At 34.5% G+C, this 25,067-nt stretch overlaps 1 protein-coding gene across 1 annotated transcript in view; it reads right to left on the reverse strand.

Annotated features, from left to right (window-relative positions):
- The window catches only part of LOC145666853 (myosin regulatory light chain 2, smooth muscle minor isoform-like), a 69,147-nt gene that overhangs the window by 10,694 nt on the left and 33,386 nt on the right, over positions 1-25,067 (reverse strand). The window contains exons 2-4 of the mRNA XM_081734432.1: positions 8,341-8,760; positions 3,828-3,947; positions 1,628-1,764 (exon numbers count right to left, since the gene is read on the reverse strand). Of these exons, the coding sequence (XP_081590558.1) occupies positions 1,628-1,764; positions 3,828-3,947; positions 8,341-8,760 (677 nt within the window). The remainder of the gene's footprint in view (positions 1-1,627; positions 1,765-3,827; positions 3,948-8,340; positions 8,761-25,067) is intronic.

Genomic DNA, 25,067 nt, shown 5'->3' on the forward strand with positions numbered 1-25,067 from the left:
AGAATTTACTTATAACTTTCGCTTTAAATTGCACGGTTTCGCTGGGAAACGCCCAGCTTTAACAAGGTCAAACAAATCATTAAAAAGAAGGTAAGAAAGGATTGGGTACATGGAGCAATGGTTGTTCCTCAAACACTCAAAACAATGAGCGTAAGCTCTATAAATAATAATCAATCGAGCACGTTTACATTACTATCCTATCTACAATCTCCTGGCAATATGGCTACGTATAACGAGGATTAATTATGTGTGTATTGCAAGTACTGATCTCTTTCTTTACTTTCAAAGGTCAAAGTGTTGAAGATGGATTCCAGCTTCTCTCTCGTTCACTCTTTTGTTAAGTTATTGTTTGTTCTTACAAAGGATGATTCAGAAGTTTGAGAGTAATGAACCCTTGTTCCAAGAGCTCTCTTTTGTCACCTTGTTTTCTTTCTTCTCTTTTCGTTTCTGTCCTTGGTAATGCTTGGCAATAAGCGAAAATTTGGACTTTAACTGTAAAACAATTTGCAAACAATTGAAGATATGTGAAATATCAACACTAATGCTTTCGACTGTCCCTGATCCCAGAAATCTGGGCAATGGTTTCTGATCCCAATGAAAGGGAGGAAGCTCTGTGGCGTAAGGGCTGGCGTCAAACTCAAATGGTGACTTAACACGTACCATGGGATCCGAGATGAGATGCGGGAGCATCTCGACGTATATGTGGTACCTCTACACGCGAAGGCGGTTGCCGTGGAATGGTAGAGGTAGGCAGGGCCGGGATTGGACAAGCCCCCTTGGGCATCGTCTGGGGCTCTCGGATCGGGTTAGACTCTGCTGCACTGTGGTCATACCGTGAAATTCAGTAGCTCATGGGAGCCAATCCTAGGAATCTGGGAAACGGCGGGCATGGGCAGGAGGTGAGCTTTCCCCGAAACATCGAGTACCATGCATGCAGAGCATGGGAGGACGGCTCGCTAGCGGTCTGCCTTCACCAGTACGTAACTGGTAGGCACTTAACACTTCGGTCTGGCCGCGCAGTGGGCGTATTCCGCTCCCTTAGAGAATAGGGGTTAAATCGCTAAGGCGAGTCAGGGTTAAGGAACAAAAATCCTGACGGTGCACTTCGTGCAGGCGGACACTACGTCCAAGATAGAGGGAATACGGACCGGGTGTCTCAGTTGACGGAACCGGTCCAATAAATAGGCCAAACGGCAGCGGGCACGCCCTTCATGCATGTGCCAAATCGTAGTGGTAGACCACTAGATCCTAATGTCTCTGGTGCCACGCATTTGACTTTGATACTATCTCTAGTTTACATTTTCTCATATAACATGAATACTGTTCATCTGTACGTAGAATAAAAAGTTGCAAAGCATATAGTGAAAGAACCTGGTAGAAAAGTTAGGAAAATAAGACAATTATTTTTCTTCAAGAAATACTATATTTTTGTGTTAATAATTTGAGTTTGCCTATATTTAAAAGCAAATCAGTTAATTTATTTCGCTTGTCAGGTACTTTTTCCACACAAGATCTCGAAGCGAGGTAAAATTATCTTTAGTTTCGATGCGAACCATGATATAAAACAGAATAAATAGCTGTAGAAGAAATTGAGAACTTAATACTTTGATATTACAAGGTAATTTACCTATCTTCTAAAATAAATCCTTTTCCATCGTAGTCCCATTTAGACAGTGCCTCTAAGAGAACTTCTTCGGAATCCAAGTCTATAGCTTTGTGTCCCAGCAACACTACAAATCCTTCAAAATCCAAAGGATTCGGAGCCTGTGAATGAAGAAAATTCGCGTAATGATTAGTTTCACATTATTAGCCTAACTATTTCTAAATTGTTTGTCAATTACATCTTTCATATACCTTATCTACGAACAACAATATTCTACGTGATCTTTTTATTTAGTTATTATTTTTTGATACGATATTTTTTGGTGCTTACTTTATAGAACATATAAATTTAAGGCACCAAATAGCAATACTTAACTTTCAAGCCAGGAAGGACTTGTCGAAATCTACTGACGAGCAAGAAATAGAGAAAGAATACTAGAGAGAATCAAATAGCTTCCAACATTATGGTACTGTCAACTATTTTACATTCTACACCTGTGGTACATTCTGTAACGGTTTGCGCCAAAATCTGCGTTTTAGTTTTCAATAATAGGCATAGCAATCATAATTGATTTTTGGATGTTTTGCGTTACGTTACGCTCCACAATTTTTGCAAAGACTGATACGGAATAAGATCCCTGATTAATTTATTATTTTAATTGTTCTTTATCTTTACTATTGTTCCAGTTACTATTACAACTGTCGTTATAGTTACTTTCTGTTGGAGTATCTCTTTCTTTCTAGTGTTTACTCTTCCTTTCTAAAAGTTAACACCAGCATTGACTCGACCACTAGTTCTTTTGTCAAAATAATCAAAGTGGTTGTTGACAATAACACAGCCGGACAGCCACATGACGGATCAATATTGAACAACTGCTTGGCAGAAAATATAAAACTTATCATGCAACATGAAAAATTCGTAACTGTAAGTTCTTTTCCCAAACGCTTTATCAAATCGGAGGATATATTGTCCCCCCCTACAATTTATCTATCACATTTCATTTATATGTCTGCGATGTTTCTAAAGTTCTAGATCAGGTGTTTACACAATTATGCAACAAAAAGTTAGATTTTTTTTCTTACTTTCTTTTTTTCGCGTTACTGCGTTAGCAACTGGCAAAGTAACTTTCGAGCGAATAGTGACAAGAAAACAATTCGTAGACAGTCGCAGCAACAGACAGACATAAAGTAATAGAACATGGACTGCCTAACGATGCAAAAATCAGACTGCATAGTAAGTGCGCAAGGAATTTTCCAAAGCGCGAAACACAAGAAACATCGATGAATCAGGTTTTTCCCGATACTGTTAAACATACCTTATATTTTTGAGATTAACGCTTTAGTTGTAAAAATATAAGCAGAGAGTCCCTCAAGAGCCTTCTACACGATATGCTTCACTTCACTCCACACTAATAAATCTAACGCTATAATGACAGGTGAGCAATCAATCAATCTGTGAATATTTAATTCAGCAATATTCCGACATTCAAATCAAAATGTGCAGGTGTGTTATGGAGCACGAACCGCAGTCGTTGCCTAGTTGCAAATAGCACGTTCTGTAAAAGTTCCAGTAAGACGTCTCTCACAAATATAAGAAATTGGCTCCATGAAGGTGGGTAGATAATAAATACGGCCCAAATGGTCATGTACGATGCCCACACCATACACGTAATACAAAGCTGTACTGAGGGTCTTGCACGAGAGTAGAATGAAGATTTATTTCACACATGGAACTGTGAAGCGTGTCTGACTTTGTGAATATTACCTCGTTGGCTTACAGAACCACTGCTGGGAAGTCCGGTATAGCAACAGTTTGATGGAAAAACCATTGAAAACATCCCTGATAAGGCATCTACCTTCTGCAACTTGAATGGATGCTTTCATTTGTTGTTCAGTACACGCCACACACTGATAAGCGAGTGTGTAGCACGAGGCCTATGATATGAGGGATTCTATTTTTCCAAGGCGATCAATTTGTTAAGAGGAGACCTGAGATGGTAACCTGCGATGGAGGAAATCGTTAGTCATGCAGGCTCGTAGCTTCCCACTCCTTTTTGCAAAATGAAGAACTTCAACCGTAAAACTACAATGGCAACTACTGGTGTTTTGCAGTCACTAGCGACGTGCACTGCAAAACGACTCTAACGAATGAACTAATATACGTTCTGTACTTCGATTATCTTATGTACGTCAGTAGAAACATAAGACAGTCATACTTCACTTACCTCATTTAGCATTATTTGAATTTCATCGTCGCTCATCATCTTTCCCAAAGTCATATAGGTTAATTCTAAATCAGTTTTGTCTATTACGCCATCTCCGTTTACATCAAATAATGTGAAAGCCTGTCCAAATAAAGAGAAAAATATAAGTAAATATTGCAAGTTAAGTGATAAAATGCACTGCACTTGAGAACTATAGTCATTGCGGATTAAGTCGCGGGTTGATATTACTCATTTGTTTATGCATGTAGTCTTGAAAACACTTGAAGTGATTGTAGCAAAACTAGTGGCACGCGCCTTATTCTAAAACAAGTTGACGCTGTGCGGCTTTTGCTAAGTGATGCGTGTGTGATGACAAGATGACGAACTTTTCGCTATGTTATTCTTAGTGCTTTTGTTTTTGTTGCTTAGGTTCTGTTAGTGTTTTATTGTAGTGTTACATAAAAACAAAAAATCTGTAGTTTCCATGCCGCCTTTGTCCTTTTCTTCATGTTAAGTACTTTGTATGACAATCATTTCCAACTGGACGCTTTGTGTCGTCACAATTCGCTGCTCCCATTTTCAGTAAACTACGCAGTGAGAATAAGGAGTATGTATCAAACATGGCGTTAAAAACTGCATAGGTGACAGGAAAACAAGAACATAAATAGCATAGTTGTTGGTTTTGCAGATACACTACACGTGGATCCATGATTATTAATACACTGCCAACAGTTGTGTTATATCATTTCCCTACCTCGACTCTTGCCCTCCTTTGCTCCACATATTCCTCACAGTCCTTCCTTTGACCGCAAACCCGTGCTCCTACGTCATACATCGCCTAATTGGAAATGACTGATGTATGACTTTCTTTAAAACTGAATGATTTAATAACTTATGATAATATGATTAAAAGCCAATGACTGTGCAGCTTATATGCCACCTCGATAATGGAGAAAAGGAGAAATGAAAATGAATATATATATATATATATATATATATATATATATATATATATATATATATATATATATATATATATATATATATATATATATATATATATATATACAGTATGGCGCTAAATTCGTTGTACAAAAGCAGAGGAGTGATTCCTGGGAGTAAAACAAACAAAAAAGTTCCAATAAACATAGGGCGAAAACCCCATCGTTGACGTGTTATAGGCTGCCGAAAACATGAAAAAATGAATTCTAAAGGTCCATAGTTCCAAAACTATGGGACCTACCTTGGTCGGGTCAAGACTTCACTTAGGAACTAATTAGTATGAGCTCTATCCAAAAATATATGTTTTAGAATCCTAAGGTACTCACGCAACAATTTTTATGGAGGTAGTTGGAGAGTACTCTATATCATAGGCCTGTAGTCAAACTCCGTCTATAAAAATTGTGGTGGAAGCACCTCAGGATTCTGAAACACGCATTTTTGGATAGGGCACATACTAGTTCCTAAGTGAAGTCTTGACCCGACCAAGGTAGGTCCCACAAAAAACGAGCTATGAACCTTTAAAATTCATTTTTTCATGATTTTGGCAGCCTATAACACGTAAACGATGGGGTTTTTGCCCTATATTTATTGGAACTTTTTTGTTTGTTTTACTCCCAGGAATCACTCTTCTGCTTTTGTACAACGAATTTAGCGCCATATTGTACATACATACATACATACATACATACATACATACATACATACATACATACATACATACATACATACATACAAACGCTCTAAAAATACATAGGTAGGCGCGTAGAAAAAAATCAAATGTAAATTAAATGTTCAGTATTAAATATATTAATTTGCTTGAGCATTCCCCTTGGGATGTACACATTAATTTTGCTTAAGGAAAAAAATCAACTATTTTTTTTTCCTTCATTGACAGTATTAAATAAATCAGTGAACATTTTTTTCTTTTTACAGTCGATTGGTCACAGTTTTCACTTGATTTTAGACTCTTTCTCTTGGAAGAACACCAAGCTATTTATACTTGTGAAGTTATACAAATGTGGTATGAATCTCCGGTCTCTTGTGGATATTTACTAGTAAATTGAAAGCTTAATTGCGCCATACTAGTATTTTTGTAATAAAATGTAACACTAGTCCACTGACTTGTAGCTAATATTTTACTCTTGTAAGTTCGAAAAACACACACTCGTATATTTACATTAGCATCACAAGTCTAGTAGCTTTGAGAAATAGACCCCAGATTAATAGTGGTGCATATCCAATATAAACTCTTATTCTTTCAAATGACACTACATCAGGTTATTACAAATTTTGAGTGTACGTGTTGAACATACAGTACCGCACTTATTATTCAGTGCTGCAAAGTAAGGATGCTACAGTATCACAAACGCCTCTTTTTAACATTATCCATGTATCTGCAATGTAGATTATTATGAAATACTTGTTGTATAGGCATTTCAGTTTTCCTAAGTACGTTCCAATCGCATATCAAATATGAGCAAAATATCGCCTTGCAACTTTTTCTCCTTGTTGTAGTCTTCTAGTAAATTGTTATCTGATTCGAGAATCTGCCGTCATTTTCGGACCTAAGTACTTGAAAGTTTCTGCTATTTTCAGAGATTTCCTTGTAATTAGTATTTGTTTCCTGAAATAAATAGAGCTTATTTTTCTCATAACTTATACAAGAGCCATAATTTTCTGTACGTTTGTCTTAAGAATCCAGTTGTCTTTGTACTTCAACTCTTCCCCGAATCATTATGTTGTCTGCAAATACCTTACTAGTGAATTACTGATGAAATTCCAACAAGATAGTTTTAATTATTAATTCTTTAATAGTAATGATGTTTCTTCGGCTACCAGTAACTACCCATATTTTTTAGTTAAACTGGAAACTTCCATCGAGAAATTACATTTAGACGTTAAGTTAAATTCTATATATAAGTTTAACGTTGGGTCTGAATACATTTAGCGGCATAGCTTTTTGCCGTTGCATATACAAACGGATGAATAGAGGCTCAAATATCCAAAAATTGTTTTTCAGGCATAAGAGGTAGTGATACGTTTAATTTCATTTATTTATTTTTCACGTTTTCAAGGCACTTTATTTATATAGGTGTTTGTGAGTAAAAGTGAATAAAATGATATAAAATATTTAACTCTATAGGAATGAAATAGATATACAGGGTGTTTCAAAACAACACCGACAACATTTGGGAGGTGATTCCTAACACCAAGATAAGACAAAAAGTATAGACCAACCTGGGTGCACAAATGCTTCCTTCCGGAGTTATAAGCTGCCAAAAACATGAAAAAAATGAACTTTTAAAGGTTCATAGCTCCAAAACTATGGAACCTACCGTAGTCGAGTCAAGACTTCACCTAGAAACTAATATGTGCGCCATCCAAAAATACATGTTTCAGAATCCTGTGGTACTCACGCAACAATTTTTGTAGAAGTAGTTTAGCTACGGGCATATAATCTGAAGTACTCACCAACTACCTCTTTAAAAATTTTTGCAGGATTCTGAAACTTGGATATTTGGATAGGGCACGTACTAGTTCCTAAGTGAAGTCTTGACCCGACTACGGTAGGTCCCATAGTATTGGAGCTATGGCCTTTAAAGTTCCTTTATTCATGTTTTCGGAGCCTATGTTCCGGAAGGAAGCATTTGTGCACCAAGGTGGGTCTATACTTTTTGTCTTATCTCGTTGTCAGTAATCACCTCCCAAACGTTGTCGGTGTTGTTTTGAAACACCCTGTATATCGCTTATCCTTCAGTTTCATATAACGCTTTATTCAGAGCTTCAACAGGATTACACATATAAATCATGTCACAAATGTATCATGAACAAACAGCAGCTTTATATAAATGTTATAATAAATAATCCAGTAGTAAATTGTTTTAAAAAAATTGATTCAAACTTTAGTTTTATATATATATAAGAAAGAAAGTAAAATGTATTACTAATATCAAAATAACACGAAACGTAACGTTACGTCCCATAGCCAATTCTCTTAAAATGAAAGAAAAAACAAAAGTTCAACTGACGATCTGAAACATTAGGTTATATTTTTATAACGTGTTATTATCAAAACATTAATCTTGCTGTAGTTTGGTGAATTAGTTTTCAAAAATGTAGTTCATCAAATTCAAGTGTAATTATGTTGTAAGATTAAATGAATACAATTAGTTTCCCGCCTTTCTTGTCTTCCAAATTATTGAAATTTGAATGCAAATAAATATAAAATCACCTTGTGATTTTTAGGAAGAATAGGTGTAAACCGTTAATTCAATTTTAATAGATTGGAGAGGGAGAAAACTAAAATCTTTTTTGATACAATACTGAAGTATATTGTTACAATCAATTTAACGATAATGATAAATCAAATATTAGATTATCATTGCCTTTAAAATCAAATTAACGGCAATCGTAAATGAAATATTAGACCAATGTCTTAATTTTAATTTATAAAGATTGTTTTCTACTTACGTATGAAAATTGAAAATAATTAAAGTTGATTGAAAAAACAGACCAAGGATGAGCAAAGTACCTCGTGCAACTCTTGTAGTTTTTCCTCATCAATCTGGCTTAAAATATCCACATCTTCCGGTGGTGGTTCAAACTGAGATGGGTCATATTTTGGACGGTTTCTTTCCTTTTCCAGGTCCCGTTCTCGTTTTTCTTCTAATGCTAACTCCAGCAGCTTTTCAGCCAACAGCATTTTCTTCTCCAGTAAAGCTTTCTCAGCTTCTTCCCTCCGTCGCGCCAGTTCTTCGAGGGATAAATTCGCCTCTTCATCTTCAGTAGGTGGCGCTGGTGGCTTCGATTCTTCTGGTTTCGGTTCTTCAGGCTTCTTTTCTGGTTCGGGTGGTTTCTCTGGTTCCTTCTTTTCTTCTGCTGCTGCTTGTGGTGGAGCTTCTTCTTTTCCCTTCTCCTTCTTTTCGCCGGCGTCTTTCTTCTTCTTCTTTTTCTACAACAAACAACCAAATTTGCTGTTAGTGATTTCTCAGAACCAGAACATCTGTCTTTAAGTTTGGAAGTCGATGGTTACATATAATTTCAAAATAGGATTAAATAGTTGTTAGTATACAAATGCAACATGTTATCAGTATCCTAAGCAAGTATATACTCTGGGTAAAAGCAACATCACCAAATATTATGAGGTAATTCGGAGTACATGAAAAAAGAACCAAAAGAGAAAGAATCATCTCTCAGTTTTGTCACAAATGGTATACACTTACTGGATTGTACAATTTTTGGTCATGATGAATTCCGTTTTTTTCACGTGGGCTCAAGTTTATTCATGTTTGTTTTTGCAAATTGGTTTTAGATATGTATATTTAGATGTGAATCTTGTTTATATGGAAAGTTAACGTAAAATACGAAACTAAACACCAGTGTTAAATATTACTGCTTTCTCTAGGAATTTAGTTCCAAAATAGCGACAGCGCATGTCAGCATTGTTGCTCAGGTTTCAGCTCAACCACAGCTGCAGCCTATCGAATAGGCAAAAAATCCGTTGCTAGAAAACGACCAAAAATTCTGATTGGCTGAACGTAATCAGATTATTTTCCCGTTCCATATTTTTTCTCCTCGACAATAAAAATTATATCTTTTCTAGCCAACATTAAAAGAAAAAAATGAGGCAGTGCTTTGGCATACGACGTATAATCTTAAAAGATTTTTTCAAACCCGAAATGTAGTATTTACTGTTCCTGATTTCAATATTGGGTTACAATAGACCAAAAACAATAAAAGGGGAGAGAAACAGATTGATATTGATTAAACGTCTCAAGAGTAGGTTTTATCTCCACACTTATCCTTCTGTTGAAGCCAGAAGTGGTAGTTTTAACCACTGCCGGACTCTAGTTCCTCAATACAAAGCAAAATTTATATTATTATTATTATTATTATTATTATTATTATTATTATTATTATTATTATTATTATTATTATTATTATTATTATTATTATTTTCTGTTAACTTTAGCCGGTTAGGGCTGGTAACACCGTGAGCAGTTAGTCAGCCATTCACAGTGGTTACGTCGTTCGGTCGTGCTATAGTGTTACCAGTGTTTCAGCTAACATTACTAATATTTTACTAATGTTAGGTCTCATCTTGAATATTGTACGGTAATTTGGAATAGTGAAGCAAACTATTTTAGTTCTTCGATTGAATCAGTTCAAAATTCATTCCTAGCCTGGATAAAATGGAAGTTTAAAGAAATAGGAGAGGCGAGCTTGTAAGACATAAGGATGGATCTTAATTTTACCCTTCTGTCTGACAGGCGTCGGCTCTTTGACTTGAAATTTGTTCATGTAATTCTGCATGGAGATTTTGTTCTGGAAAACTTTTTTCTCTTCAATAATTCCTCACAGAAACATTAGGAAATTTATTCCGTTTATTAGTAAATATCTAACTAGGTCTTCTATATATAAAAGTATAGAAAGAGCTAATAACTTGTATCCTGTTCTTAATTTGTTTCATAAGAATTTCAAGAAGGTGCGTGAATTATTTTTTTTAATTTTTTAAATAAACTATGAAATGTCTTAGTATTTTTAGACTTGCAACTGATTCTCTTAATTTTGTTTTGTATTTTTCTAAATACTGTATGGATTTGTTATATATTATCGCAAATCTCCGACAATAAAAATTATATATATTTTATATAAAAAATTATATATAAAAATTATATATATATATTGTATTTTTTAAAAATCAAATTGTAAGAACCTTTTTAATTCTGAACAGATATACATGTTTGTTTCTTATTTTTGTTGTATTTCTGGAGGTCATTTTGTAAAGTTTGTAAGGTGCCATTTGAAAGATCCTTTTATGTTTTGTTAGGTTTTTTTTATTATTCTCTCGTCTTTTATTTTCCTATAATCTTTTCTTTTCTTCTATGCTTAATTCCTTCTTTACTACGTATACTGGACTTTTTTTTTTAAATTTGGTCATGGATTTTTTTATTTGTGTCATGAATTTGTTTATGCTTGTTTTATTTTCGTCATTATTACTAGCCTTATTTTCAGTGTATTTTACCTGAAGTGTTTAACTTAGAAATATTTATTTTCATATTGTATTAGCAGCTACATAATGTCTTTTTGAACTTTTTTTTCTCTTTCAATATTTTATAAACTGTTACAACTACATGGTTAATAATAATCTATTTTTGAATTTTATACTGTATATTTATCCTATATGGTATACCTTTTCTATATGCATGTTAAATATGCTTATTTTTTTTTTACTATTGTTATTTTTGTATTTTCCAGTTTGTAACAGATACTGCATGTTTTTGTGTTATTTTTCTGAACTAATATTTTATCCATTTCGTCTATTTTTGTATAATCAGTTGTATGCTGTTAATTCTATTTGCATGCGCCCTATGCTTGTAAAAACATTTTTTTTTTTTTTTTTTGTTTCTTAGGGGCACCTGTAGCTGTAATGCTGTTTGCTTCCAATAAACATATTTCATATTATTATTATTATTATTATTATTATTATTATTATTATTATTATTATTATTATTATTATTATTATTATTATTATTATTATTATTAACAACTGTTGCGCTCAAGCCTTCGGCTCTCTGTACACTAAGAGTTTAAAATCGCGCTTAATTAAAACCTCCAATTCTTTACTTGTCCTAATACAAAGAGCAAAGCACTTTCATATTCAGTATAATCATTATCCGCTCCAAATTATTAAATTGAAACAATAGTGTACGGTTTCGTACCCTCACGTGTAAGCAACTACTGTATAATTCCGAACGTGTGTTATTGTGTCCGAAATATAATCACCACCAGACAATGGAAGGAAGATATCAGGAAGACACAAAGTTGGTTTGGAAAGAAAAAAAATGTCTGACCTTTTCTTCACAGACCTTCTCTTTAAAAGATATCTATTAACAAAACCTCAAGTGGACAGAGGCATTAATTCTAGTGATGATAACTAATCTTCCTAATCTATCTCCCGAAATCGCCTTAGGAAAGAGCGCCGATCTTGGGGCGTGGGGTGCCCCCCTAATGCTCATGCGGACCCCCATGTATTTTTATGAATTTTTTATTGTTTTATATATATATATATATATATATATATATATATATATATATATATATATATATATATATATATATATATATATTGTTATATGTATTTTTATGAATATACATTATTATTATTATTATTATTATTATTATTATTATTATTATTATTATTATTATTATTATTATTATTATTATTATTATTATTATTATACTGTTAGCAGCCTATAGTTCTAAAAGGATGCATTACGATCCACGTTTATTAGAGTACTTTCCTTTAGTTACTTTAAAGACCTATTTCGCTAAACTTTGTGATCTTTTTTTCAAGACCTGTACGTGCAACACGAGAGAAAGTTAAGGAAAAACTCGATGTTAACCAGAAAACGCGAGAAAATAATACGGAAAAGTTCATTATCTTCTACCAGATATATCTTTATATTCTTTGAATTGTTAAATCGTTCTCAAACTCACAATTGGGGCCGCGGTGGCTCAGTGGTAGAGCGTTAACCTCTGGTGCTTGGGGTCCTTTGAACTTTGTGGTGGACAAGCACCGTGTGCGTGGGTTTTCTCGGGTTTCTCCCGTTTTCTCCCACTTTCTTCATTCCACCATTTCATTCATCACTCATCATCACCGTCTGTTTTAGCCTAACCGGCATAACCGTGCGACGTAAAACTCAAAGATTTCATTTTCATTTTTTCAAACTCACAATTTAAAAGACCGTAAAATTCACTCAATTCACTCTTTTCACTGAGCTGCGGTTCACTTAAGCTCAGTTACGTAAAACTAGGCATTATAAGTTCCCATAATATGTACACCTTTTAGGTTCGTATTCATCTTAATATTCCCAGTGGGGATAATAGTTCGAATCCTACTTTAAACAGTGCGTCTTGTCTTATACAGCCTCAATGATGAAAATGGACGTTAAATTTTAATAAACTAGTCAACAAATCACTTAAAACTTACATAAAACGAGTTTTATCTTTTAGAGTGGTTTCAGGTTCGACAATATGGATATAAAACAGAACATGAGAGAAAGAACGAAACGAATAAATAGAAACTCAAAATTGAGAAAATGGCTTCGCAAATATAATTTTGTTTATTTTCCTATGGTTTAGTTATGAAATTATTCTTCTATTTTCAAATTGGTAGAGTATTAAACTATACATACACAAAAATGCATTTCTTTCTGTTTTCACTCCAATTACACAGACAGCCAATTTTTTACTCAATAGAAGTTGACAGTGAACGGCTCAGAATGATTTTCATTCATTTAGAATAAATGACCAGATTAAGTAACATTTCATTTTAGGATAGAATATTCCTACAAGTGAATGTGAATATAAATATCATTTTACATTCAATTATTTTGAGCGGGACTCGCCAGAAGGTAGCACCTTACCCAGTCCTGGAAATATTGTGTGCTTATTTTATACATTTATATCATTCCACCTAATTTTATACTAGTTATTTTCTTAATCAAATTATAGAGATTTCTTTTGTAGTTACGTGGTTAGCTTACGCGCCTTTGGCACGGGAGATCCGGGTTTGATACCCAGTGGAGCTCATGTGGTTCGGTTCCACCTTTAAGCTGTAGGACTACATCTCATATAGCCCCGATGCTGAAAGGGGCACTAAGCTCTAAATTGATCAACCAACCAATTAAAAAAATTACAAAAAACAGAATACATTACTTCTTTTAATTCTAATCTGAAGCCGAGGTATGTAGTACTTAAGAATAATGAGTTCATAATATTGCACAGTTTTTATTTTATTAACTGTCTAAAGATAGATCTTGTAATACAGACTACGATAAAGAAATTTATTTTCGGTCGGGAAAGTATTCAATTTTGAAGGTTTGATAGCTTTTAAGTAAATAAATGATAGTGATTACTTCTTTAAAAAAATTTTAAAATAATAGTAACGTTATGTAAATATTTCATGTGGATTTGCGAAACGTAAAACATTAAATATAATATCACTTTTTCTCTTTAGAGACAATCTTTTTCAGGGCTTCTATAAAATCTGAAACAATGGTAGCACCTTATTTTACAGATCGTTTTCCGCTGGCTGTATGCTTTTTTGGACGTTGGAATTGATTGAGTGAAGAGAGCGAGCACCAGGCTCTCCTGATCTCTATGGAATGTATTATGTGAGAAGTTTTGAAAACAGAAGTGCATATTGAACAAATATAGAATCTGAAGGATATAACAATCGTAAGGATGCTTTAGATTCTCACATTTTGAAGATAATTCATTGAAATAGAAAGGAACGTTTGGGAAGCTGGGTTGGGAATGGTGACGAAATGGAGCACGTTTTGCATTAAGAAAGTATTCAATTTATGCATCTACCATTGGTTCCACACTTTGTAGAAATACTTATCTACTTTAGCTGGACAATTTCTAAACATAATGAAAGCTGTTTTAAAAATTACACACAAACTAATATTTATAATACATTTCATATAAGACACTGTTTTACACAAATCCACTCTGGATTATTTTTTAAGTTTGGAGCTAGTGTCTGAACTGTACGTAAGGGATTTTAGTGCCAAGGCATATGCACGCCCATTTAAAGGTACGGCAAGGGTAATTACAAACACTAAAATAAAATTTTAGATGTAGTGTCTTAATTTTTATCCCCAGAACTTACTGTAGTACTATTTTTATTAATATTGTTGTTGGGATTTTATTTATTGATTGATAGCGTTAGGAGTTAATGGAGATATTAACACGAAAGATATTTGTACCTGTCACAGTTTAGCCTTGTAGATACTTGCTACTCAGAAATGGACTGCCAATCTAACAATTAATATAAATATATATATATATATATACAAAACATGATTTCTAAAAGAGATACCAGGGAATAAAAAGGAATTCCTCGAGATGTAGAATAAAATAGAATAGAATAGAAGTAAAAGCAAAACGTCCTGTATCAACTATTGTCTGGGTTTAGACCCCTCTTAGCCTTCCGTGGGTGCGCCACTGCTGTCTTGCATAACGAAGTTTATATATATATAAAACTACGTTATGGCTAGGAATCCTTTCGATACCCAGTCTTATCCTTTCCAAATTAGTTGTAAAGCTTGAAACAAATGAAAATATAATGTTTTATATACAGTTTGTAATATACATATGACTTTTCTTCTGTCGATAACTGTTCACGATTTACACACATATAGGTAGTTAGATATGTCGGATACTATATACAGGGTGTCTCAAAAGTCCCCTGACGTAGGGTAACTGTTATTATCAGAGTTACAACAAAATGTAAGAGGAGAAACCGTCTCCAAATATCATGTTGTCAATCTAAAGTGAAGGAATTTTTTAAATCGGACGAGCTGTTTGGCTGTACACTCTTTGGGCGCCCGGGGCCGCGGTGGCTCAGTGATAGAGCGTTCATCTCTGATGCTTGGGTCCCGGGTCCGATCCCAGCCCCCGCCAAGTGAACTTTGTGGTGGACGAACACCATGTGCGTGGGATTCCTCGGGGTTCTCCCGTTTCCTCCCACTTTCTTCATTCCACCATTTTATTCATTACTCATCATCACCGTCTCCTTTAGCCTAACCGGCATAACCGTGGGACGTAAAACTCAAAGATTTCATTTTTTTTTCTTTGGGCGCCCAAAGTTAAATGAAAATGCAACGTTGCTCTTTATCTGGGCCAATAACATAAGTGAATGAAGTTACTGTATTTTACGCTAACTTGTCGATGGCCAGCTCCCATTTCAAACATGCCCCCATAATGTTATATTATTAATATTTATTTCATGTTTATTTTATTAATATTTTTGTTCTCCATTATCATTTTAGTAATTAATTACTAGCATCCTCAGTGATCTTGAAAGTTTAATTGACAACAAGTTTAGCTTACATGTTTGACCAACAACAATATAATTTGAAAATGAATGGTGAAGCACATGGCTCAGTTAGTAGAACTCTCACTTCTGATACGAGAGGTCCTATTCAAACCTAGGTTATGTGAGTTTGTAATGAAGAACATGTATCACCTGTAGAAAAAATAACATCACCATACTAACATGTAAGTGATTCGATTGCATATTGGAAATGAAAGAAAAAACTTTTATAAGTATATATTGGATTGAAATAAACATCTTTCCAGAGCTGTAAGTCGTCGTATGTGTGAAAAATTGTATCTTTAAATAACTGCAACACTGTTAGAAGCTTAACAACTATGAAAGGTTGCATTTGTTTTTGACCATATATATAGAATTTTAAAATAATCTACAAGGGATCATCTCCTGAAGTTTTGTTCCCTATAATGTCATTATATTTAGTATACATATATACTTACAGAATTGTCATGAAAGTTGCAGGTATTTAGTTAAATCGAATACTCGTTTGCAGTTCCGTACGCGGAAGTTCATCAACAGGGTGAGAGGGGTCAATCACTTAATTTCATATCCTTTTAGGACACGCGTTATTTTTGTATTAATATTTTAATATAATAAATGCTTATCTTTCGATAATATTTTGCTCAAGGGGGAGGAGGAAGCTTGGACCCCTAAACCCCCTTTTGTTTACGCCACTACTCGTTTGTGTACGACTACTCAAATAGCTTTCTTCATTACTTAGCTAAGTTGCTGTCAAAATGTTATTTTCCCATCCTTAATTTCCAAAAAGTTGCGTTTTGCAACATAGTTTTTTTTTTCAGTTTAATATTTGATAATAAATCACCTTCCGTACTTTTTTGTTGTATTTGGAAATCACTTGGTTTATAAAATACAAAAGGAAAAAAAAAAAAAAAAAAAACAATACATGAAAAAGTGAACAATTCGTTTGCTATTAATGACTACTCCAGAAAATTATAATACCCATAAATACTCTACCCAGAAATTGAACAATACTATTGTGAAGATACTGTATATGAAAATGTTATTTAATTGCGTACATAATGTGTTATTTTATTATGAACATTGGGACATTTTATTTTGAATTGAACTCAATGAAAACTGTCATCTTTGTTTAAGGTTGAAGTCACATTTCATTTTTTTTTTTTTTTTTTTTTTTTTTTTTTTTTTAAGTACACTTACTTTACAGACAAGGAAGTTTTCCTGCTGTCTGTAGTATTATTCTTACATGTGTATTTTCTTAATCAATAAAACAACAGATTGCTTTCCTGTCTGTATTTCTCTCACCTCACCTATGGTTAATATATGTAGCCTGCACTTTTCAACGTCATGGAAGAAATCGTCGTTGAACCAGGAAATAACCCGGAAGGACGTGAAGCAAAAGCCGTGGGAAGAGTATTGGAAGTGGCAATCGAAGTTTGATATTCAACCTACCAACATGTAGTAAGAAGACCACGACTTTGACTTCCGAGAAACGATACCTTGCTCTAGATACTGAGAGCATTGACTGTCTTTTACATAGTTAAGTTATTAACGATAATGTCTGGTCGTTTAGAAATTAAACTTCGGTTGAATTAATCACTGTAGATACATCGGCTTCGCTGTACGAATCGCGTTGGATCTTAACCTCCATCCATTTCATCATCCATCTGCAAAGAGAGATCAAGGAGGCCTGCAAATGGACAAACGTCGATTCACCAATGGAATCATAGAGGAAGGCACCTCGAAGCCTATAAATGAGTACAAGTAGATTTAACCTATCCCAATAGTTATTTCCCTTCTTACCAATTTCTACCCTCTCAACATCACAATCTGTTTCATTTTGTAAGTGTTCAGTTTCTTTTAAGTACAACCCAGGCCAGATCTCGTATCTTACGCTCTACCACGTATAAGTTTTACAAAATCCTGGGCGCGACTTGTCATTTTTAACATCCCTAATGTTATAAATCGTTCTCATATTATCTGAGCTTTAGAACTGACAAGTGGCGTTGCACATTATATGTTATCTCAATATTTTTATGCAGAACTGTGCAAGGATACTAATCTCGAACATTCATTTTTAAATCACGTTATTATTATAAATATAAGTTATAACAGCGATTCCGAAACTTTGTACCGCGAATTCCTGGATCACTGCAAAGTTTTCGTTGATGTGATCTGATTGTGTATGTGATATAATTAATACATTTCAGTTACAACGTATTTTAAAATAACATCACAGCTATTTATTTCACAGACAACATTTCTTTGTGACTCCTGTATCGTTTCTCATGAAATCAGTGAAGTCAAGCAATGCCGGATCAGGTCACAGGAAATATAGGTGACCATAGTCCTCATACTATGGTGTTGGAATTGCGGCGTCCATGTAGCGTCGTGAGGATAATTAAGGAGCTAATTGAAAAAGAAGTAGCGAATTCTGGTCTAGAGATTTAGTATTAACGACGAAGGGAGTCGATATGCTGAACACGCATCGCTCCAAAGGCATGAATTTCTCAAGACGGGTGGTAGGCCTTTGCCCGCTATGGGCTATTCCAACAGATGTTTAATTTTAAACTTTAAAGAGTCGTTTTCCTTGCAGCGAAAGGGATCTCTTTCTGCCAACCAACTAAGTGATATAGAGACTAAAAATAATTCTCACATCAAAACTATCTTTTTGATCATATGGTCTTGGTTTTTGTTTGGCCGAGGCTGAGGTGGAGTTGACAATATACTGTTCCAAATATGTGTGTGGTCAGGTTCATACACGAACTTCGTGGAAGAACTATATATACGAGATTTGATAAAGAAGTATTGGAAGATATACTGATTATGTTATAAAACCTCCCCCTCCTATGCAGTGCTTCTGTATTTGTCGCTTTCGTGCCTAGCACAAATTGACGCATTACAGTGTTTTGAAATTTAGAATCTATTAAATTATAGTGTTCATTGTGAGGGAAACGAGTAAGTGAACTATAGTGTTTTTGAATCTGAAATGTCTGTGTTTATATAACTAAAAAATATGTCGCAGAACAAATATAACAGAAGCGGTATGGAAGCTCGGAATTTAAGAAGACAAACTTAAGTATAATGATAATACAAGTGTGCATTTCTCTTATTCTTAATGTACATCTGTCAAATCTGAAAGTGAGGATGATCGACTTGATGCTCTGATCGCAACGAAGAAATACCACCATTAAATATAAAAGTGCAGTTTATTTATATTTCACGATATTAAATTGTAGTCTTGATACAGACCGCGGTGGCTCAGCAGTAAAATGTTTATCTCTGATGTGTGGAATCCCTGGTTTCATCCCAGCTCTCGCCAAGTGGGCTTTATGGTGGACAAACACCGTGTGTGGGTTTTTTTTTTCGGGATCTCCCGTTTTCTCCCACTTTGTTCATTCCATCGACTCATTCATTAGTATCATCATCGTTTCCCTTAATATTGTGAATAAACGTGGAACATTAAACTTTAAAATTTAAATATTTTAAATTCAAGTTCCGCTTTTTTATGCCCTGTTGGCTAAAACAGATAGATAATAAAAATCAAATTAATGATAATGGAAGAATTAGTGTAATTAAGATAATGGGAGGAAATGGGAAGCCCCGAGGAAACCCTCGAACACGTTTTCGCCACAAGCTTATGACGGTTTGAATCGACACTTAGCACCATTGGGCCACCGTGTACTCGGTGTTTATATTTCATGAATTGGTGCACAGCACGTAATTATCTTCTTGTACGAGAATTGCTTTGTCTCGGAACAAAGTAATCATGTAGGGAACTATAGGGCAGTGACCTTCAGTTTGAAAGTCCTAAGTAATATCGTTGCATGGGTCTGAGTATGGTTATAAGCGACGTACCTTCTCCAATTAATCCAAAGTGTATTTATATTCATTTGCTTGTCTAGTGAACATCAGAACAGAACTAAATATATTATTCATGCCACATTAATAACAGAAAGTAATATTACTAATAAGATACATACTATGATGGTGTTATTAGTGTCATATTTTTGTATTGTTATAAGGTACTGCATGTTGTTAGTGAGACTAGTACCTTTGCTACATACAACATTCGCCAGATGAAAGGTGGTTTTCTCACTGGGTGTTTGGCAATAGCGTTGCGGATTCATTGCTTGACGCCATCTACCAGTTCGGCTGACGCGGATTTTAATGTTGGAACAAAGGAAAAGAAACGAGCGTGAAAAAATTACTAAAGATAAAATAGTAAAAACTCAAGCAGAGGAAAGGGAACTTTAAGCACTTTCGCTAAATACTTCATCAAACAGGGAGAGGCACAAGAAATCAAGAAATAAACAGACAAGAGTAGTGTCTGAGTTTGAATATGGCACCAAACCGGACGCTTCTTAGTTATTACTCTTTCTTACTCTTTAGTTTCTTATTTCTTCTCTTCCATGTCTGATGAAATATTTATCGAAAGCGCTGCTAGTCTTATTCCTTTTCATTTGTACAAGTATTTTGTTTTGTAGCAATATTGTAATATTTTCTTGCAGTTTTCTGGCAATATGTTAAATATTGTATATTCCTAAACCTTTTGCTCTTGCTTATCTTACTTTTACTAGCGATCTTTTCCAATCTGTTACTCTCTCGTCCAGTAGTCCTTCCCAAGATGTCTTCTTCCTGGAGATCCGAATGGGGGATATTTTACCTCCAGAATTATATTTTAACTTGCGAAAGAACATTGCATATATGTTCTCTTTCTGCTGTCAGCAAAAATGAAAATGAAATGAAATGAAATCTTTAGTTTTACGTCCCACGGTTATGCCGGTTAGGCTAAAGGAGACGGTGATGATGAGAGATGAATGAAATGGTGGAATGAAGAAAGTGGGAGGAAATGGGAGAACCCCGAGAAAACCCACGAGCACGGTGTTTGTCCAACTCTGCTGTCAGCAAACTAGAGAAAAATAGTGGTGGTCTCCCGTAATAACCAGCCGTTAAAAGACTTTGACTACGCCCGAGACTAATGTTCAAGTTGCCGTACCGAACCCTATGATTTCCGCCAACTTTACTACTAGAGAACTGCTTACCTTCTTCCAAGGTAGTCTTTGTCTGGCTACTCTATGTAGATCTATTTGGTAGAAATAGCCCTTGTGGTAATGAATTACCGTCGACATAAGTCTGGTCATTAAAACGAATTGAGGCAAGATATAAAATAAAACCTGCCATTAAAATTATGGAAATCAACTGTCTCCGAGACGCCCGATTTCCACGAAATAAGTGCCCAGGAAACCCATGAAATTGATGTTCCTAAAATAGAATTCGGATTTACTTAAATACTAAGTCCTTTCTGTCGTGACTTCGTTGATGCACATGATCATAAAGCAGCAAAATCTACCTGACTATGATTCAAATGTGCCACATTTGCACGAGCAGTTAGATATATATTTTTTAACCTCGTATAGAGTATTAGTATCAAGGTAACAAAAAAGGAATTATTAAAATTGTATAATAAAGAGGGCATTAGTGACGCTGGGGAAAATTATGTTGATATACCAAATAAATTAATATATTTGTAAATTCTTCAAATTAATTATATGCAGAAGCCACAAAAATAAAGCGGATAGTATGTTTCTAATTTAAATGGTAATATGCATATAGAACATACTGTAGGTACACAAAATGTTGATAGATTTATATATCATAATTTAGGGATCGATTATAATCTGGCGAGTTAATCAAGAGGCGACAATCACGAAATGTTCTGTTTCTGATTATATATTGGTGCCACTTGTTTATTTTAAAACGAGTTTCGCATCTAAGGTAGACAATATTCAGATGAGAAAAAATAATAGTCTCAGCATCCAATCGGAATATTGCTTATGAAGTCGTTAAAATTAGGTGAATAAATTCCGTGTATTATTGTAATACCAGTTAGCTCTCTAGGCTATAGTTCTTATTTGAGAATCTTCGATTCTATTCCAATTCAATTGTCGTCAGTTGGAACATAGTTTTATGAGTGATAAAAAACAAAATTTGTTATCCAAATATTAGCTATTACATGAACCTAGAGGAATAGAAAATCTTCAAAATCTTTATGTTCTGTTAGTATTTTAAATGAGAATATTTTCACCCAGACACTTTGTAAATGGTAGTGAGAAGGTTGAACTTTGACTATGCCATATTAATATCGAATGTGGCCGTTGATGTGTTCATCTTTTAAGCCGAGTTTGAATCAGAGACAGATGAATTGAACTAAAACACAGCATGTGCATAACAGGTTTATATTTGTAGTTTCAATACATATATGATTTCAAGAATGAACCTCAAGTGAAATGACTTATTGGTAAAGATGAGTCAAATTCCATATTATTTTGAGCTTTTCAGATGTGTCAAATTCCATATTCAAATATAATAATGAATAATAATGTTTTGACAAATAACGCACAAACGCACGGAGCTGATTCTGTTAAGAGAACACAAGTTTAGCTTTTTATTTCAGAGATCATGGGAAGGAGTCTTGCTGTTTTATGTGCAGAAATTTATCAATAACGTTATTGTGTGTAGGTAATAGTCTAATTTGACCGTGGACATGAATTCGTCGTCTTTTAATATTTGATTTTCTCAATGTTTAATACAGTTGCTGTCTCTATGCGTGTGCCAAACGGAAATTAAATATATTATTAGATATATGGTGGTAAGAATCAGAGATCACATAAAATACTTGTCTTGTTTGGATCGAGATTTACCCGAAAATTAAACATATTGGACTGCAGTTATGAGATTCATCAAGATTAAGCATGAACAAAGGTCATGACAATCTAATGCTGTTTCACCATATGGCATGAAGTACCACAAAGCACAGTCTGGAATGGCATATTATAAAACAAGATTTGGACGCCCAAATCATCACAAGGCGAAAGGACACGAGCCAAGAAAAAAGTGTATTTAATAAGAACGATCTACCAGTACACACAGAAACACTTCTTACTTGGCATATAGAAGGGGCTAGTAAATTGTTATTGGTGAAGTTTGGATAAATTTATTATGTGTAGCAGAGTCCTAGTAGAATGCAAAAAGTGTTCGTATTATAGGAATGGATAGAAAAGCTTTCAAAGTTGTCTCTCATGAGTGGATGGTTTTTGTGTCCATGATCAGTTGATCATCTACATACTATTTGTAACTTTAATGCAAGCAACTGGAGCCTACTTCTAGAAGGAGGTCATGAATCATATTTATATGCCTTTTTTTATTCCAACTCTGTATAGCAGTCTTATGATGGCAGTTGTGCTGCAGACGAATAGTTAACCTATACAGTATATTATCTTAAGATAATCAAACCTTTATATTATTATTTATTTTTTTCAAAGGAGATATCTATTGTTAGAGAAATCTTTAGACACATATAAACACAAACAACAGGTAAGAAATGCCATTATAGGAACGTGTTTGTGGGCTAGACAATACTTACCACGAGCTTAGTGAAGTATTTAACTCGATCTGTCACTGCTGATGGTGAGACGGGTTTTCCTTTGTACATAACTGGAGCGGAAAGGTTTGCAGAATCGGTCGGAGATTCATCTTCCTCTTCTGCAGATCCACTGCTTCGGAAAATTTCATCTTCCTGGTTATTACAGCATAAATAGCTGCCATGAAAACATTCCTCGGAACATCTTCCATGATTAACGCTTTTTTCTTCATCAGATTCAGATTGTCAGGTATATTTTTATGGTTCTGTTTGTTAGTGGAGGTTAAATAGTATGATTATGAGAATTATTGAAGGTAATAAGCTAAAGTTTAGTTTCACAACGGAGGTTACTTAGATGTATATTATATAGTAGTATATAATATTTGATTTGGCCCCCGCTACTGTGCAATGATTTGTAAAATTAATTCAGTTGTTATAACAGTAAAACAATAATGAATCTCCAATGTTCGTTATTTAAGATAATTTCCAAATTTACTTTTTAAGTATAATCATGTCGGTCTTTGACCAAAAATAACTAAAATATAGCTTTATCGAGAAATTGTGCATATTAGCCACAAATAATACGATAATAATCTAAGAAACATTTACTAGATAATTATATAAAATAATTACTTATTATAGACGATTTCCAGTTACTTGCAATCAAATTTGAAGTCCACTGGGCATACTAATTTTTGTAAGTAAGAGTACCAGATACCTAGATAATTGGAACAACTCTTTTCTTTGAGCACTTGTCCCTATTTTTTACTGACTGCAATCAGAAAGTTAAATAACAAGATTTTCTCCTCACCAGTGAAAATATAAAGCATTATGGGATTAGGATGTTATAACTACCAAACTATAGATAATGTGGCTACATAGTTGAATATAGACACATTTCTACCCTATTTCAAAATCAAATACTTGTTTGTAAGAAAGACAAATGTGAATGGAATGATCTTTACAGGATTCGTCACATGGTTATACAGAAATGATTAAACTTTCAGAACCATACAACACGTCTAACCTTACTAAATAAGTTAATTTTCATGTACTGCAATTCGAGTCTCTATACGTCGTGGTATCGAATCAAGCAGGCAATGGATATTTTTTTTTCTGAGAGCTCTACTGTCTGACTGTTTGTATGCGAATTCACAATACATCGACACTGTCTGTTGGAAGACCATGACAAACAAGGGCCGACCAACCATTTCCGACACATAAGATCAGAAAAGCGGGTACCCACTCTTTCTCGAAGAAGTCTTATGCATTTTGAGATACCTGTAGCTGGGCGTTCTGTTGAAATATGGTGTTCTTGGTTGTTAAAGGAAGTGAATGACTTCGACTTCTAGAACTTCTCTAATATACCGGTCACTGATAAGGCTGCCGCCGATGAGTGCCAGCTTAAATTGGATGTTGTACCTAATGGCGCCAAATGCCTTACGCCTGCCATTTGGCTGCTATGACACTCGACAATACACACTGGAATCAGCACGATACCATCTAATACATATGCAGAAATAATTGTAGAACAGATTGAATCGGTAGTCGTGGTCTTGAGAAGTTTCGGCAACTCAGTGTAGTCGTCAGTTTATGTTGCACGTTTTGATGTCGACGAGGCATAATATTAGTTGCATACACATTGCTTGTTTGCTTGTCCACGCTTCACTACCTGAGTGCTGGGTAAGCCGCCCTCTCGTTGTTTTACATCGAATCGAAGTCAATGCTGAGCCCACACTTGCGCACCGTGCTGAAATTGTAACCGTTCGTATGCCATATTTTGCCGTACAAATTTTGAGAGTTTTGGTATATTTCCATTCCTTCTTTGTTTTGCAGTTTTTACAAAGAGCAGTGTACTTCGTCATGTTTAAAGTCCATTTCGTGCGAATTTGTAGTTTGATGCAGTGTTTTGATTAGAATCATTACGGATCCATAGTTCGCAGATTATTCATAG

This window comes from Thermobia domestica, chromosome 12 (assembly GCF_964235325.1).
Source record: "Thermobia domestica chromosome 12, izTheDome1.hap1.1, whole genome shotgun sequence".
NCBI classification, from domain to species: Eukaryota; Metazoa; Arthropoda; class Insecta; order Zygentoma; family Lepismatidae; genus Thermobia; species Thermobia domestica.